Raw genomic sequence first — 18,770 nt, 5'->3', positions numbered from 1 at the left:
AACAGTTTGAGAATGCTGAGGATGAATCTTCTTCTGGCACTCACACGCTCTTCTGACACCTCCACTTCACTCTCTCCTGATTCTCAACAACTTTAACCACTTTCAAATTTCATGATTAATGGATTTTTATCTTTTTTTTTTTATTTTCCATCTCTGAAGCTTGTATCTTGTACACTATTTATAAAATTTTAGTTCATTAAAAAACTGAAAAATATAAAAAATCAACATGTTTTTTAGATATTTATAATAAATTATCTTTCAAAAGAATTTTAAGTACCTGTAAATATATTTAAAATAATCATATTAATTTGTTTGAATAATTAACACTCTTTAAATATCATTTTTATTTTATATGTATATTTTTTTTTTATTTCATATCGATGTATTGATGATTACCAAATAAAGTCATTTATGTACAAAATAATCATGGAAATATACCTAACATAATTATATATATATTTATATTCATGAATTTATTTATTTATATATTTATAGATTTTTAAAATCATTATTCGATTATGATTTTTCATGAATTACACACGACGATAAAAAAAAAAAACAAAATAGTACGAATGTTTATTTTTTTACTATCATTGTAATCACTGTTAATTACAGGACAATATTTTTTTTTTTTTTTCTTATCATTATAGTAAAATATTTACAGAGTTTTGTTGTATATTATTTTAATTTTTTATATTGTGAATCAATGAGACAGTTAGATTGAGAAAAAATAATATTTTTTTCCATCAATATATTTTATTTGTCACTATTTTGTTGTTTGTATTATTTAAAATTTTTTAGATCAAAAAAAATATTAAACATTCCGATAGAATACAACAACTTTCAGTTAGAAAGTATCATTTTTTTTTTTTTTACAGATATTCTTCAGATAGAATTTTATAAAGATGAGTATAAGCGAAAGAGACTTGAAATATTTACAAGGAAAATCCTCGAACCACTCACTATTTTCTTATTATCATTCCATAATTTTGTGTGGAATATTCTTGGAATGTTTTTATTGAAAAATTTTGAATTAAAATTCAAAAAATAAATAACAAAATTTTAGTTATATATTCAAGCATAGCAGCGTAATTTTTTTTAAATGAAAATTAATCATTTATTAAATAAATTATACAAGTACTTGTTGAATTGTAATTTTTTTTTTTTAAGAGGTTCGAGGTTGAGTTTAAATTTATTTGAAAATCTATTAATAAATTTAGATAAACTCTAATTAAATTATTACTTCCCTCTCACTTTAATTAATATTTTAAGCCTTTTTTTAAAATTCATTTATCAACTAATTTATTCAACGATTTTTTATTTTTATCATTTTTTTTTTTTTTCATATTGCTTTCTCAATAAGGCTGCTCTGTCTATATTAGGCTTTACATGAATTTTTCAACACTTCGTTTCGTTGCCCAGATGATAAATTTCATTCATCAATTTATTTTCATTTTTTACGACTATTTTCGATACTATATTTTAAACACCATACTCATGTATAGTGCCAAATAAGAACGACAAAAAACGAAAAAAAAAAAGACTGGTGTTCATAAACTTTTACATTATATTTTTACATTTTTATTTTTTTTTTTAAATGCTAATATAATTATTGAAGAAATAGTAAATTTTCAAGTGTGCCAAGAATCATATACTCGTTATTAATTAATTATTAGATATTTTCTTAATATATTTATAAATGCTCGATTATTATTGAGCTCAAGAAAAAAAAAATTAAAAATAAATATAAAAACGTTGAATTTTTTAAATTTTTCTCACACATAATCTAATATTTATTTCACACAAATATTTTTTTTATATTTTTTGTCATTTAATTTTGTACAATAATTTAATTTTCAAAATGATATAATCGATTAAACTTGATTGACTCTCCATAACTGTCATTTGCCTTTCAATATCAATCAAATGATATTTAATTTTTTTTTCGATAAATAAATTTAAATTTTTCTCTGACTAGAATCAATGATACATCTCTTCTTTGTTGACATTATTATTCTCATTTTCTATATCATATCCTTTTCAATTAACAAACTTTAATTGTTTTAATTACAATTATAGTCGCTTCCTTTTGGCTTACTAAGAGTTTTACAATTTCATTAACTCAACCATGCAGTCACTCTAAATTAATCAAAAAGATCTTTTGTCCATTATTATTATTTTTAATCAACAAATTTCCTTTCTTTTTTATCTTATTTGTTTAATTTAATTTTCATGGTTGTACAGTTATCAAAAAAAAAGTGTCATTTATAAATTCACATGGCAAAATATATTTACAAATTTTTTAGCAAATGAAAACTAAAAAAAAAATTGACAACAAACATAAGAGCATATAACTTTGGTACTTGTGTCTTTTTACATTTACTAAATTATTTTTTTATAATAAAAAGAAAGGACGTATCACTTGTGTATTATTTTATGTTGCTGTTAATTTTTTTTTTTTTTAAATTCTACAAAGTTATAAAAACATATTGCCATATGAATTTATAGACACATCTTTTTGTTATTATATTATAAAATTGACATTTAAAAATAAAAAAAAATAAATAATAATAATTAAAGAGTGATATAACTTTACGACACATTTGTTAAAATTAAATTTATAGTGTAAATAAAAATTTAATATAATGAAAATTAATTATCGAGTTAATGTTTAATTTGAATTTAAAGTTTATAAAAAAAAGAGGAGAGACAGAGGGAGAGAATTGCTAAAGATAAGATGAGAATTGTGTAGTTGGTGTGGTTAAAGGTGCAGTAACCTTTGAAAAAAGTGAGATACCCAATGGAATTCCAGTGGAGTACACTCACTATGAAAAACCAGCAAAGACCAAAGTCTTACCAACAAATCCAGTTATTTTATTTATTTTATATTTATCTCATCCACAATGTCTAACTCAAGTTTTATTTATTTTCTTTTTTTTTTTACTTTCTTCAATTTTATTATTTATTTACTTATTATCATTTATTTTATTTTTTTTCTTTCTATATCATTTTATTATTTTTATTTATTATTTTAAAAAACTTAGTTTTTCGCTCGAAATTTTATACGTTCATCTTTAAAAAAAAAATCAACAAGAAAAAGGCGTCAACTTGCGTCGTAAAGTTATTACATGAAGAAATATAAATACAAAACTTTCAACTTGATTTTATATTTTTAATTTTATATATTTTTATTTTTTCACTTTCATGTCAACTTTGTAATTAAAGTGGTTACGATAAATATATAATTTTTTTTTTTTAAGATAAATAATCAAGTTCAAAAAAAAAAAAATATATATATTAATTTCAACTTTTAATGATGTTTTTTCTTGAAACCGATAAATTTAAGACTTGCATGGCTCGTTGAGTAAATGATATCATTTTTAAAAAAAAATCTTTCATTTTCGATCAGTAATTTTTAAACATTCCTCATCAAAGTCATTTAGAATTTTTTTTTTTATCATGTAATTTACATATATTACTGTAATTATTTAAAATTACATCTAACTAGTTTCATTAATTTTTTTTATCAATAAATTAACATACAAATTAATTTATTTTAAGCTGCGCAAAAGATTTTACATTTTTAGATAAATTAATTAATCATCATTGATTAAAATTTTTCAATTTATATTTTTCCTCATTATTAATTATTTCATTATCGAACTTTGAGGAAATTTTTAAAATCTATAATATTATATTACAACCTTATTAATCACTTAAATAAACTCAATGAATTAACTGATTTCCCCATATCATCTTACAATTTATACACAAGCATCTTGTGACGAAACTGTAGACAAAACAAAAAAAAAAATAATAATTAATAATACAAAAATAATTACAAGTTATATTTAACATGTCATGTAAATTATAAATTGACATTTAAATTTTTTAATCACATGTAATAGATTTATTCAAGTCAAAAGTATATTTGATCCCAGTTATAAATTAGCTGCCACAGAGATCCAAAAGATCAAAACAAAAAAACAAAAAAAAAACAAAAAAAAATTCCTAATCCCACATATTCTAACTTGAATAATTATTTTTTAAATTATTATTATTATTATTTTTCATATCATTCATTCATCAGTCTTCAATTTGATTCACAGAATGTATTTTTTTTTTTTTTTTTAAATTTCATATTTTTGCGCAATTTTTTTTAAAGATGATAAAATAAAAACGCTCAAGAAAGATTAAGAGCATTTGAAATAAAAAAGATAATAAATTTCAAGATAATAATAATAATAATAATGATAAATTATTTAAATAATTTTTATTTATGCTTGATACGTGCCAATACCACTACCATCACCATGAATTTCAAGCTCAAGAGGATTTCTTGATTCCCTCAAGTGTTTGTCATTTCTATGTGGTACAATAGGAAGTTCTCTGTCTCTATTAATAATAAATCCACGTTCTCTTGATATTTCATTATCTCTATAATGATTATAATTATGTGATATATTATTATTAATTGGTAATGTTGGATATGAACTTTGTGGACATGGTGGTGAATGATGTCTTGTACTTAAAATTTGTTCATAAATACGTTCATCATTATAATCATCATTTTGTATTCTAACTGATACTTCTCTCATTGTACCACCACCACCACTATTATTTAATGATTCACGTAATGATGATGATGATGGTAGTGTAGATTTTTGATTATTATTATTTAATCTTTTTAATGAATGACTGGAATGATGATTATTATAATTATTATTAATATTAACATTATTATTATTATTATTTCTTGACATTGTATTAATATTATGAACATTTTTACTTATATCAGATATATCATTTGATTGGCTAGACATAAAAATACCATTATTATTTATATTATTTATATTATTATTACTATTATTAATATTTGTATTATTATTACGCTGATTTAATGTGGGCAGCGTACCAGGTCGACGCATTTGTCGAGCTGTTTCTCCATCAATATATGTGAAACCCTCAGCTGGTGTTGTACCTCCATGAGGTAAAAACCAAACACCACCATTACCAGGGCTCGCTGCCCGAAGTTCTAGCTACAGTTCCGTTACTGGTATTGGCTTTATTCCAGATGTAACTTGTTGATGATATTGTTGTTGTTGTTGTTGTTGATGATAATGATGATATTGTGGTTGTGATTGTAAATGATTATGATGTAATTGTAAATGATTTTGATGTAATTGTTGTTGTTGTTGTTGTTGATTATGTCCATGATGATGATGATGATGATGTCCATGTGCTGCTCTAACAATATATTCATCATCAGAAAATGTTTTTTGATATTCATGCTCTTTACGTGATATTGCACGATTTTTCCATTTATAATCTTTAAATGCATCACGTACACGTTGACGACATTTAAAATATAATATTATTGATATACCAATTAAAAATATAATACTTATAATAATAATTGTTAATAATAATGCTTGTTTTTTAGGATCAGAAAATGGACAACCAAGAATATCTGGTTCCATACCTTTTAATTGTTTACCACGTAATTCATGTGGTTCATAACATATTACTGGACTTGAATTTGTTGGTATTAATACAGATGATAACCATAATAAATTACAATCACATATTAAAGGATTTTCACTTAAATCAAGACGTCGTAAATCATTCCATGCAACTAATGTTTCAGAAAATGTTGTAAATGCATTATCACGTAATATTAAATGACGAAGATTTGATAAACCAACTAATGCACCATCTTCAATGGTTATTAATTTTTTATTATTTTTAAATACAAGACTTTCTAAATTTGCATTATCATTAAATGTACCATGTTCAATTGTTGTTAATAATTTTGCTCCAGTAATATCAATATTTTTTAAATTTGTTAAACCTTGAAATGCACCAGATCTTAATATTGTAAATGAATTTTGTCCAAGTGTTAATTCTTCTAATCTTGATAATAATGATAATTGTTTAGTTGGTACTTCACGTAATTTATTACCACTTAATTTTAGTGTTCTTAATGATAACAAACCTCTAAATGAATAATCACTAATATTATCAAGACCAGCATCCATAATATCAAGTACAGCAAGACGTTCAAGACCTTTAAAACTATCATCAATTAATGATGAAAATGAATTAAGTCCAATATGAAGTTCAGCAAGTGCATTTAATGGTGATAATGCTGGTGATGGAATAAAACCAAGTTGATTATCATCTAAATATAATATTCTTAATGCACCTAATTTTTGAAATGCACCTGGTTCAACAATACGTATTTGATTTTGTCCTAAATCTAATTCTTCAAGTTTAGTTAATGATGTAAATAAACCATTTGTTAATTTTTCTAAATAATTTTTATGTAAATTTAATACTGTTAATGATATTAAACCAGTAAATGTTTTTGTTGTTAATGCTGATATTTTATTATTTTTTAAATGTAATTCAACTAATGCTTTTTGTGCAGCAAAACTATTATCTGGTATTGTTACTAAATGATTACTTGATAAATCAACATTTTTTAAATCACCATAAAATTGAAATGCAGCAGCATCAACCATTCTAATACGACTGTCTTTTAATACTAAACGTTGAGTTGATGGATTTAATGCTATTGGAATAACATTTAAATTAACACCAACACATGACACAACCAGAGTATCATCATCACATGTACAATCTGTTGGACACAGACCTGATTCAACTGTCGTTAACAGGCTAATACTTATCAACAGCATTAAAACACCTCTACAACTTGGCTTCTGTAACAAATAAAAAAACAAAATTCAAATTATTATTAGAATAAAATAACAAAACATAAACAAAAATATAAAAATAAAAAAAAAAAATGCAAGCTTCATCATCTATTACATTCATACGAGTGTAAAACTTCCGGAATATTTAGTTTTCTGAATAAAAAATGAATCTGGATGAGTGCCAAAAAATTTACTATGTGGAAAAGCAAAATTTATTTAAAAATGTTTTCATGTTGTATATATACTTGTGATAATAAAACGATTCGAGTAAAATTCAGGGTGAGAAGAGGAAGAAGGAGGACAAGATGAGGCATTGAAATTATAGAAAAAAAAATATAATAGACCACTTTGAAAATCATTACAAACATCAGCAAATATAACGTGCCAAAAAAAAAAAAAAAATTTACGTGTCATTATACTGAAGGATTACAAAAATATTGCCATTTTTTTTTTCAAGGTGTTATGATGAAAATATTGGAATGACGATATGTATATATAATACAGATGAGGCCACCACAAGTTGCGTGTATCCTGAGGGTTAATAAACTGTGAACTTGTATTTTTTTTTTTTGCTTTTTTTTGACTATCCATTCTCTAGCACAGAGAGCATTAGTCATTTTTTTTTTAAATTTACATTTTATTATGATTCGTCAGCGGGACTAATAATGAGTACCTGGAATGCGGCAAGCCGTTATATTACAAAGTTTTTTTAATATATATATATCTAAATCTATAAACCTATATTTGTATTATTTTTTTATTTTTTTAAATGCTTCTGGCATATAACGATATATGAATTAATAAATTTAAATAATTCATATATTTAATTTTGCTGTATAAATTATTAAAATGAAAATTATATTTCAACGTGTTGTAATGTAGCTCTAAAATAAGATTGCAATAACTCATAAATCCAGTTTAAAATTTATATAAAATATGTATATTGAGGTAGAATAGCCGACGCGAGTTTTCAGTGTGCTGTCTACAGATAACGCCTCGTGAATACATCAAAACTAACTGGGACAGTATCATGACTAACAAATCATGTCTGTAAGGATAATGTCAAATTTGACATTTATGTCCCTTTTCTCATTATTCAGTTTAGGCACTATTTGAATTGTGCTACATCACTTGCAACTTAAATTATTGACATTTTATTTTTTATTTATTTTTTTTTTCTTTCACTCTTATTTCAATTCAATCCATTTTGTGTCAATTTAGCTGATTGCAAAATATCGTATAAATAATATTTTTTTTTCTTTTCAATTAATAAAAAAAATTTCAGTTAAATATATAGCAGCAGGAAAAGAAAACCATATACAATGTATGATTAATCAAATTTTTTTTTTAAAATGTTAAATTAATATTTGCATTGAAAATTAAATTAAATATAACATTTATTTTAACACAAAATAAATAGTATTTAATTTAAATTTTCATTGTGAATATATAAATTTAAAAAAAAAAAAAATTATCAAGTATATAAATTATTGATTATCAATTTCCTTAGTAAAAAACCTATAACCCTTGATGAAAAAGCACTTATCTCAAGTAATCAAACTACATTATAAGCGATCATTTTTTTTTTACTTTTTTAAATGGCAATTTTATTCATTTTTTTTTTTTTTCTTTTTGCATAGTTACTATGGTTCATCGTGAATGAGAGGCAAAGTAAAAAGAAGTTTAAGGAGATGAGGATTACGTTGTGTCAAGAACGAGGGAATAGGAAAATCGGATTACTAGTGGTAGATTGTGTAAGGCGTTGAAAAACGATGGAGCCAAAGACGCGTCAAGTAACTCTCTCAACTAATTGCAATTCTTTTCTTTCATTTGTTAAAATTTAACAGGCAAAACCATTTATTCGTTGTAATTTTATTTTTATATTTTTTTTCTTTCTGTAATATAAAATCGATAAATCATTGGTAAATCAAATTGTCACGGCTAAATTTTTTAATACAAAGAAAGAAAATTAAAACAGAAAATTAAAGAAATGAGAATTTTATAATTCTGTAGAAATTATTATATAACAATAGAACAAGAAAAAAAATAAATGAGATAGTATTTGACTTTGTAACCGGATGACAAGAATTGTGATAATAATGATAATAATTGCTGTTCATGACGTTATTACAGTTAGGCTTTAATCGTCTGTAATTATCGCACAATTTTACAGTAATCACAATTGTGACCGTCTGTCCAAATGAAAATGTTTTGGTTGACCCAACTGATTGTTAAGTGGATAAAGCTTCAAACCCATTTTCAGGAAGTTGTTTACAAAATTGCATTCTATTTAAATATAATTTCGATTTCAATTTTTAAAATTTTTCTATCTAAAAATATTATATGTATAATAAATTTGTCAAATTTATTTAATGACAAAGCAAGATGACCTATAGGGTATTATAATATTTTTACAACTAACCCCCTTCCATGAAAGCTCACATAATTTTCGTTTAGGTTATTATAGAACGACGCAAATCCGTCGGGAAATTTGGTTTAATTTATGCAAGCTAGATAATGTTTTATGCACAGACACGTACCACCATGGTCTAATACGTAATCACTGAAAAGATAAAGAAGAAACTGATGGTGGTGAAGTGTTATTTCTCACTTTCTCATATATTATTATAAAATATATATATGCATGTCTTTAAGTACCATAACGTTATACGCAGTTCAATCTTTTGACAAATGAGACATAACATTTTATATGGCTTTCATCAGCTACAACATTCCTCTGATAATAATATAAATATTCATTCATTTTTTTTTTCTTTTTCTTTTTGTTATTCTTCCATTAATACATAACTGTTTTATTTAAAAAAATTTAATGTACACTAATTTATTTATTTATCCTACTTAATTTTTTATAATGGTTTTTATTTTTTAAATTTTCTTTTAGTAAAAATATCTATGTAAAAAAAAAAAATTTCTAAAACTTTTAATCGTTTATGAAAAAAGTTATAGTTGACTTTAAATTATTATTTTTTTATCAAACTTTAAATTGTAGCTAAAGAAAAGTACTTGATAATTTATTATAAAATAATAAATATTTAAAATAAAAAAAAAAAAAAACAAAGTAAAATGAAAATAGTTGATATTAATTTGACGGAATTTCAAGTTGTAATTTTCACTATATGTATTTCGAAAAAAAAAAAAATTTAATTTGATGCATTATAAAGCAGTTAGATATTTGTCATATTATCGACATAACTATTATAATGACATGCCGATAAAGTGAATCCACTGAGAGAGAATATAAAGAAAGTGGAAAATTTATCGAGCAATTTTGTCGTGTCTCTAGTGGAAATCTAACATAAGAGGAACCACTTTACTTGTGTGATTCACTCTACTAGTGGCAGTCGTTTGATGTTTGTTGAGGTGAATCAACTTTTATCTATATTATTATCATTATATTATTATTATTATTTTATTATTTGCAAATGTTTCTACAGTCAAGACATTTTATCATTTTTATATATATTTTTTCTCTCATCTCTATTATATTTTAATTTTCTTTTATCATTTCTTTTTTTTCAAAAACTATCCAAGAATCTTTTGTGATATTTTTCATTTTTTTTTTTTTTAATACTTCATACCGATACAGTATATATCCAAGTAAAAACTAGAATAAAAAAAAATCGCTATACAAAAACGAGAATTCACCAACTTTCTTTTATAATTTTTTTTTTTTTTTTTTACCATGCACTTTTTCAGTTTCAGTAGTATAAAGTTTTGTCAAAAGAAAAAAATGAGAGATGATGAAAAAGTTAAAAATTTCGTGGGTAAAAACAATCGATCATAACAAAAAAGAAAAAAAATTATAAAAAAAAAAAAAAAAAAAAGTACCAAGCAAGTGTTGACAATTGTAAAATAAATTATAAAATTGATTTATTATAAAATTATTATAATATAACATTGATTTTATATTATAATTTATTATTGTTATTTTAAGTATTTAATGTTAATTTATTGTTTAATGAATTTATATATGTAAAATAGGTAGATGAAAGTGTATACTATGAGTAAACATTGCTGATGGTAAATTGAACGTAAATTTTCGAGTAATATTTATCAGGGTTTAACTGGAACAAGTGGAGGGGTAAAAATACTTCTATAAAGCCTTGCATCCACGTCGTAAAATTCAATGAAACGTAAGAGTCATGAGAAAGAGCTGCACAATTTTATATACACATATATATAGCTACAGTTCAAAGTGAGAGAAAGAAGAAAATGAGACCAAGGGATTTTATCCACGTTTTTTTTTTATATACATTTAGCAAAAAAAATAAAAAATAAATAAAAAAATTCTGACGTTCAAGTGCTTTTTGCAATATAGGTGTGTATAGAAGAAAGAAGCAGAGCAGAGAAACGAGAAAATAGTGAATAAAAGGAGAAGAGAACGAAAGAAACCTTGGAATTTTCATGATCGTCGGTTTTCAACGACAATAAAAGAGATTGGAATCGATTTAAGATTCCAATTTCCGGGTTACTCTTTATCGAAAAATGAAAAAAAAATAAATAAATAAAATAAAAGAAAATTTAGAAGATTTTGCATAAATTTTATATATTAATTTTTTTAAATTTTTATATGTTGTATAATAATAGTGAATTGTAAATAAATTGAGTCAAATAATAAAAAAGGGATGAAAAATAAATAAATGACTGGGTCCATTTGGAAAACAGAGAGAAAGGTCAAAGAGGGTGAAAATAAGTATAGACTGTGTAAGTAGTTGTGAGAGAATGTTTGACAGATGAGAAAAGTCTGCAATTACACACTGATGTACATGAAAAATTATAGTACATATATATGAATAATTTATGTATGGATGTGTATATATATATATATTGTAGAGTATTAAATATTCATATTAAGTATAGAGTCTTTTATAGCTCAAAGATGATAGCTTTTGTATATTTTCTTATGACATAGTCTCGTATTTTAAATTTTCTGATGTTTTAGATGGCTTAATAATATAACAATGAAAATGTCAAACGACTGTATTAATAAATGATTAACGAGTAAATAAATTATAAATGTTATATGAAATTTCAGTTGAATAATTTTCCTCCCGAAAAAAAGAAATACATCATGAAGCGTGTATTAGTATAGAAATAATAAGTTATTTAAAAATTAAAATAAATCATTATAAAAATAATAAAAGCATAGTAACATATTGACATAATGATTTAATGATTATTTTGAATTTTTAAAAAATTATGACAACAGTATATCATACGATAAATAAATAAATATTTCATTTAAAAATTTATTTATTTATTTAAAATTTACTTTAATCATATATCTTTGATAAATTCAAAATTAATTAATTTAAAAATTTATTAATTAGTCATTTTATTGTAATGACACAATGTTATTATTATTTCAAATTTAATTTTTTTTTTTTCATATTAATCTTTCAAATATTGTATGAAATGTTTATTTATTTTTATTTATTATTATATATTATTATAAAGATTATTATTATCATCATATATCTTGGATAAATTTGTAATTAATTTATTTTTTATTTATGCTAGTGGATATATATTTTGACCGGATATTTTTGTTTACGTTATATTGAAAAAAAAATATACAAGTGAGTTGAACTTTGGCTTGAATCCGAGTTTGACACCATAAATATTATTCAATTTAAATATGATTTTTTTACTTTTTCTATTTGCAACCATTTATTTTTTTTTTCTTTATGAAATTTATATTTATACTATTTATTCTATTTTTGGATATATGATTATTTTATTTCTTATTCTTTTACCAACAAGTAATACACCTGTTGAAGTTTAATTTATTTTTTTTTTATTTTTATATTATATATATTCTTTCTAATCTTTTTATTTTTATTTTCAACTAAAAGACTTCATCAAAATCATGAATGTATTATTGATCTAAATTTTTTTTTTATATCTTTATCTTCTTCTTCTTCTTCTTTTCTTATACTTTTTTTCTATTTTATTTTCAGACGAAAAGTAATTTTGATTTCTCACACAGTGCCTGTATATATAAATGGTGGAATCCTTTGTTCCTGAACCTTCTTTTCATACAGTTTACCATCATGAAATCCCAGGCTAACGTTTGCACACAAAAGCTGCTATATATATGTTATATAACCATGGGATTTTTTTACATTATAAAACGTATATATATTTCAGTTATATGATTTTAAAATTCCCTTGAGAAGCAAGAATATTTTTTTTCGTTTGAATTTTATAATTTATTTTAAATATTTACAAATCATTTAAAAATACATTTATTTGTCAATTTATATAAGTGTAAAATAAAATTCAAAAATTTTTCATTTTATTCAAAAAAACATCAGTTTATTTCAATTTAGTAATAACAACTACTTTTTTTTTTTTTTTTTATAATAAAAGCATCTAATAAATTAAAATTGGAAAATATAATTTTTTTAATGTTAAAAATATTTCCATAAATTCATTTATTAAAATAGCAATATTAAAATTTTTTTTTTTCTGATTTACAAATTTTTTAGTATGAAATTCTTATTAAAAAAAATTTATACTTATTTATTAAAAATAAAAATTCCATTTTTTACTACATCACTGACAAAATATTATTAAAAAAAAAACTATAAAATATTTCAGAGATTTTATAGCTCAAATCAGATTTTCTATAAAAAATTTGCATTAAATTTTTAAATACAAAATAAATCTACAAATTATTTTATTTTGCAAATTATTAGACAAATTATTTCCATCAATATAAAACACAGTCGTATTTGAATTTTCATATTTATATTTAAATAATATTAATCCCTCAATTTTCATATATAATTTAAAAAAAAAAACCAACAAAAATATATATTTTTTTTAACTAAATTAAAAAAAGAATTTCAATCAAAGTAAATTACTTTCAATTTAGAAAATTTTTATCGAGTTAATTTTTTTTTCAATGATACTGCACAGTGAAGATAAAAATATAAAAAAAAAAAAAAAAAATGCATACTTTTATTGGATAAATAATAATAATGAAAAAAAAAAAAAAGGTATGTAAAGCACCATCACAGGTAGCATATCAAGTATGCTCGCAGTTAAAATATATATGCATACCAGTACAGGTTACCATACACAAAATATATTATAACAACAATAATAATAATAAACAATTTTATATGTGTATTATAATATACACATATATAAATATATACACATGGAAATGTAATGGGTGCATATAGTGGTTGGTTGACTGGTGCATTATTAAGTAGTTGAGTGCACGTTAGCTTGGCAAAGTGCTGTCGGCTTCTATCAGAGTATGGGGCTGCTGCGATAGCAAGCAAATAGGGGGGTTAAATAAAACATAAAAAAAAGTATCTAAAAAAAAAAAGGGGGGGCTAAATATGAAGGATGTCGAAGTGGCTTTTTAGCAATGAGGTGCGGTAATAACTGATCAATTGATAAAGACTTTTGACAATATCCAAAAAAAAAAAAATTATATTCGCATACAAAAAATAATCAACTAACTATAAAATTAAATTGTTTAATCAACAAACTAAATAAACAAACTATATTTATTCATTAATAATAATTATTTAATTTTTTTTCCGTGGAACAAACAAATAATAAATTTATTTAATTTTGTTTATTTTTTTAAATATTACGTTGTGTATATTTTTGTGATTATAATAAAAATAAATAAATAAAAATATTATATGTATAATTTACGTAATTAAAAAGTTCTAACGATGTCAATTCATAAAAAAAAAAAAAACTGTATACTGAGAATTGAAATGGTAGACAGTATATGGCACATCATATATATTTGAATATAACGCGTAATTAAATTTTTCTTCGTCATTTTAAATTGAAAACACGGTAGAAAAAAATAATAAAAAAAAAAAAATAAAACAAATATTAAATAAAATATACGAGACTAGAAAATATTAAATGAAATATTTAATTTTATTGATATTAAATTTAAATTTAAAAAAGGAAAAAGAGATTAAGAGTATAAAAAGAATAATGTTTGAGTAACTTAATTACATAAAGTTATTATTAACGCAAAATTTTGTAATAATAATAATTATTATAACAAGTTAAATGTATTTTATAATAATGTAGAGAAAAGAGATAATACCCATATATATTATTAAATGAAAATTTCAAGTCACGTTTAACTTAATCGGAATTTAAAACAACCACCAAAAACAACAACAATTTTCACTACAATTGGGGTGTTTTAAAATTGTATTTTAAAAATCAAATAAATGAATTTTAAATTTAATGAAAAAAATAAATAAAAACATTAGTATATTCTCATAATATTCAAGTACAATGACAATGAGGTTGATGCTCTCATATTTTTATTTTTTTCAATTCAAAGTCTCGTTATATTATCTCGCGATCTGAAGGTATATCCATTATCGTCATTAGCTTTTCCGTTGTACTGTATTTATCAGTAAAAAAAATAAAGAAATAAAAAAAATATAGTCATGCCAAACCCATTTTTATGTAATTTTTTTTATTTTTTTTTTCAACACGTTTACATACAGCCATTGTAAATTTAATTGGACTTGACGATGTACCCGCACATATACTCATGTGTTTCAATTTTTTTTTTAAATATAAAAAAAATTCTCCATAGATTAAAAATAATATTAAAAAAAAATGTATATAAATTTATGGATGAAAAATAAATTCAAGTGAAATTTATATTGTTTTAAAAAAAAAAAAACATTAATGTTCAACAATTTATAGATAGAAAAAGGAGGTAAAAAATTTACGGATAATAAAAAATAAAATAAAGATGAGATTGATTTAAACGCTTGACGAGATAGAATTGCTTGAAATTGGTTATTTCTTTCATGTTTCTATAGTGAAAAATAAAAAAAATATAAAGTTAGTATCTTTCTCTCTTGGAGTGTTTGGATCCTCACTGTTATATACGATCAAGAATTTCGACTCTTTGATGTTTGGAACTTAATCTTTTCATGGCCTCCTTTTTCGATTACAAGATTAATTTTACCCACCCCCTTTCTATATACTGTAGCCCATCACTTTGAATTTACCAGGAAATGAGAACTATGAGGGTGCAGAATATTCGATTCGTTGTGTTTCATGTTACCAGTAGTTCAGTAGCTTGCAACATATATATATATATTTTCCAACTAATGCTTGATCTTGTGTATTTGATATTACAAACATCAAGCAAATTGTATAAATTCTTTCTTTATCTTAAATTATTTTATATATTGCATAAAATAATATGCAAATTTTTTTTGTAAAACAAAAGAAAAACAAGCATTGTTTATTATTTTAAAAGAAAAAAATTATTCGTTAATTTTTTTTCTATTTATTTTTTAGAAGATTTTTTTATTATTTTATTTTCTTGTGAATAATGGGCCACGAAGATGTTTCACTTGAGCAGCTAGAGAGGAATAAATGGCAAGGGTGGTTGTTGGAGAGAAGGGTTCTCTGGACCCCTTAGCTTTTCTTCCATTTTCTCTAACCCAGCATCATTATCCATTTCGTTGAATAAACCCCAAGAAACTATCTTCAACCCTCTTGTCTTTTTTTTTTTTTTTTCGCCAAATATTCTCTCTACAATTCTTTATTTTATTTTTTAAGTTTTTTCTTTTTTTTTATACTTGATTTTTTAGAAAACCCTCGGCTGTTTGTTTGTTCCTCTGTCTGTTTGTTTGTATTTTTATATTCCCCAAGGGTATTAAACAATCAACAAGAACCAAGGGATGTATCTAAAAGACTATGTATATAAAATATAATACAAAAAAATATATATTTTACTTTTTTCTTAACAACTCTGTTACACATTGTGTGGCTTTGGTTTATTATTTTATATAACATTGTTGAAAAAAAAAAAAATTTTTTTTTTTTAAAGCAAAAGATAAGGGTTTAGATGGTTACCTGAAAGACGATAACACGCGACAAAACTACTCGATCAATTCAAAAATAAAATGATAACGTCGCGCGATCACATTATCACGATTTAACAAATGCTTATTGTTGACTCATCTATCTGCATGTATTTTACATATTCAAATTGGATTATACTTTGCGTGTGTTTTTGCCACACCTCTGTACTAATTTATTTTGATAAATTTAATAATAATATTTGATAAATAATCAAAAGAAAAAAAAATCTTATTTTCATGTATTTTTTATTGTTATTATAAAAGCTACTTTGTATTTTTTTTTTTTTTGTTAAATAAATTTTAATGATAATAATAAATATATGTTATTTAAAAAAAAAAATTTAAATACCTTCATTGTCTGGTTAATGACTGAGGGCATCTCATTCTGTATCCGGCTGCTCATCTAAAATGCACAAAGGTGAGAATGAATTAATTTTTTGTTTTTTCTTTGACTTAATTTTTTTAAAATAAGAAAAAAAAAGCATATATTTTTTTGAGAGACAATTGAGGAAAGTTTCAAAGCAATCTAGAGAACCCGTCAACCAGATTCCTTCAAGTCCTCGAGGCCAACTTGGATTAATTAAAGTTTAGAAGCAAGATTCCATTCGAGATAGATATAGAATAACCCTCAAGGAGCCTCCATCACCATTTAATCAATTATCTTTTTTTTTTTTTTTTATTATATTTAATTTTTTATTTACGCAGTATTATATTTGTTATATTTTTTTTATTCTTAACTTTCATGACAACAATCTCAAGTGGTATAAACATGCGAGAAAATAAAAAAAAAAATTATATTTTAAAAAGAGATTTTATGTTTCCAAGGAAACGCATCGCGTGATAAATTTATGATGGGAGAGAGAGAAGTTTAAAAATAAAAAATAAAAAAATTGCATCAAAAAAATACATGTTTATAATAACAATAAATATATATGAAATAGGAAAAAGGTGCAAATGGCGTCGTGCATGTTACGACTCTGCTGCACCCTCAATTTTTGGTTTATTATTATTTTGTTTTACTTTACATTTAATTTGTTTTTTTTTTTTTTTTTAGCTAATTAATTTTACAGACAGGTGCATTTTGACGAAATACAGTAGTAAAACATATATTTTAATAAAACAATTTGTAAATTATTTAAAAATGAAAGAAAAAAATAAATAAAAGTTGAAAATTTTATTTTTAAAATGTTGCTACGATATAGTGAATAGAGTTTTTTGAAAAATTTATATATAAATGTTAAAACAAGATTTTTTATTAATAGTTGAGATAAATATTTAATCGACATTTAAAAAAAATATATATAACTACATTTAAACATTTAAAAAATGTTAAATTTTACATTTTTTTCTTCAACTGTGTATATATGCAGTGTAAAAAAAAATTATAAAAAATATTTTATACATAAAAAAATTATCAATTCAGTGGTTGTAAAAGAATAGCAATGAAAAAACTTTTGTTCCAAGTATCAGGTTTTATTGAAAAAAAAAAAAAAAATTAAAATTATCTGAGCCCTGGAACCACGTCTTATGATTTATGTAGACCAAGTTGCTATCTTCTTGAAAATAAAGAAAAAAAAAATATACATCTATAAAAAGACAGAAGCAAAAAGATGCAAAAAAAAAAAATCATGAAAATTTAAAAGTAAAGAAATCGAGTCTTTAACGAATTTACAATAAAAGCTCGAAAAAAACTTTTGTTAAAAAAAATTATTCAATGTAAAATATAATTTTATTAGAAATAAATTTTATTCAGTAAAAAATTTTCAACTTTTAAATTAATTTTTTAATTCAAATTTCAATAATAATAAAAAATTTTTTGTTATTAAAATTTAAATTCATTAATTCAATCAGCTCAATAATATAAAAAAATAAATCTCAAATAATCATCTCTATTTTTACTACAAAAAAAAAAATTCAAATAAATTCGAAAAAGTTAAAATTTTTCAAATAATTATAAAACAAAAAATTATCAAAACATAAATTTATGATAAACCTGATAATATTCAACATATTAAACTAAAATAAATTCACTTGAAACACAAAAAAATCATTGAAGCGTAATTCTACAATTCTACGCTTGAAAAGCCGTAAAATTTTCTACCCCATAGAAGAATTGAAAACAAGACTAAAAAATTGTTTTATT

General features: G+C 22.7%; 2 protein-coding genes across 5 annotated transcripts in view; both read right to left on the bottom strand.

Moving 5' to 3' along the window:
• Positions 1 to 1,254: 1,254 nt before the first annotated feature.
• On the bottom strand, positions 1,255 to 4,928 carry LOC122857233 (putative uncharacterized protein DDB_G0282499). Its single transcript, XM_044159300.1, has one exon. It carries the CDS (start codon positions 4,926 to 4,928, stop codon positions 4,278 to 4,280), a length of 651 nt encoding a protein of 216 aa, XP_044015235.1. The 3' UTR covers positions 1,255 to 4,277.
• LOC122857227 (insulin-like growth factor-binding protein complex acid labile subunit) overlaps positions 4,116 to 18,770 on the bottom strand; it is a 90,024-nt gene continuing 75,369 nt past the window's right edge. For 2 of the 4 annotated variants that reach the window (XM_044159292.1, XM_044159291.1), the window contains exons 6-7: positions 16,977 to 17,030; positions 5,040 to 6,725 (exon numbers count right to left, since the gene is read on the bottom strand). In XM_044159292.1, coding sequence (XP_044015227.1) covers positions 5,040 to 6,725; positions 16,977 to 17,030 — 1,740 coding nt within the window. Of the gene's footprint in view, positions 6,726 to 16,976; positions 17,031 to 18,770 lie in introns of all 4 variants that reach the window. The other 2 variants (XM_044159289.1, XM_044159290.1) reach the window with 2 other exon arrangements.

The sequence above is a fragment of the Aphidius gifuensis genome, linkage group LG5, assembly GCF_014905175.1.
Source record: "Aphidius gifuensis isolate YNYX2018 linkage group LG5, ASM1490517v1, whole genome shotgun sequence".
Classification (NCBI taxonomy): Eukaryota; Metazoa; Arthropoda; class Insecta; order Hymenoptera; family Braconidae; genus Aphidius; species Aphidius gifuensis.
The sequence above is the reverse complement of the archived record's forward strand: the minus strand, read 5'-3'. Positions and strand labels throughout refer to the sequence as shown.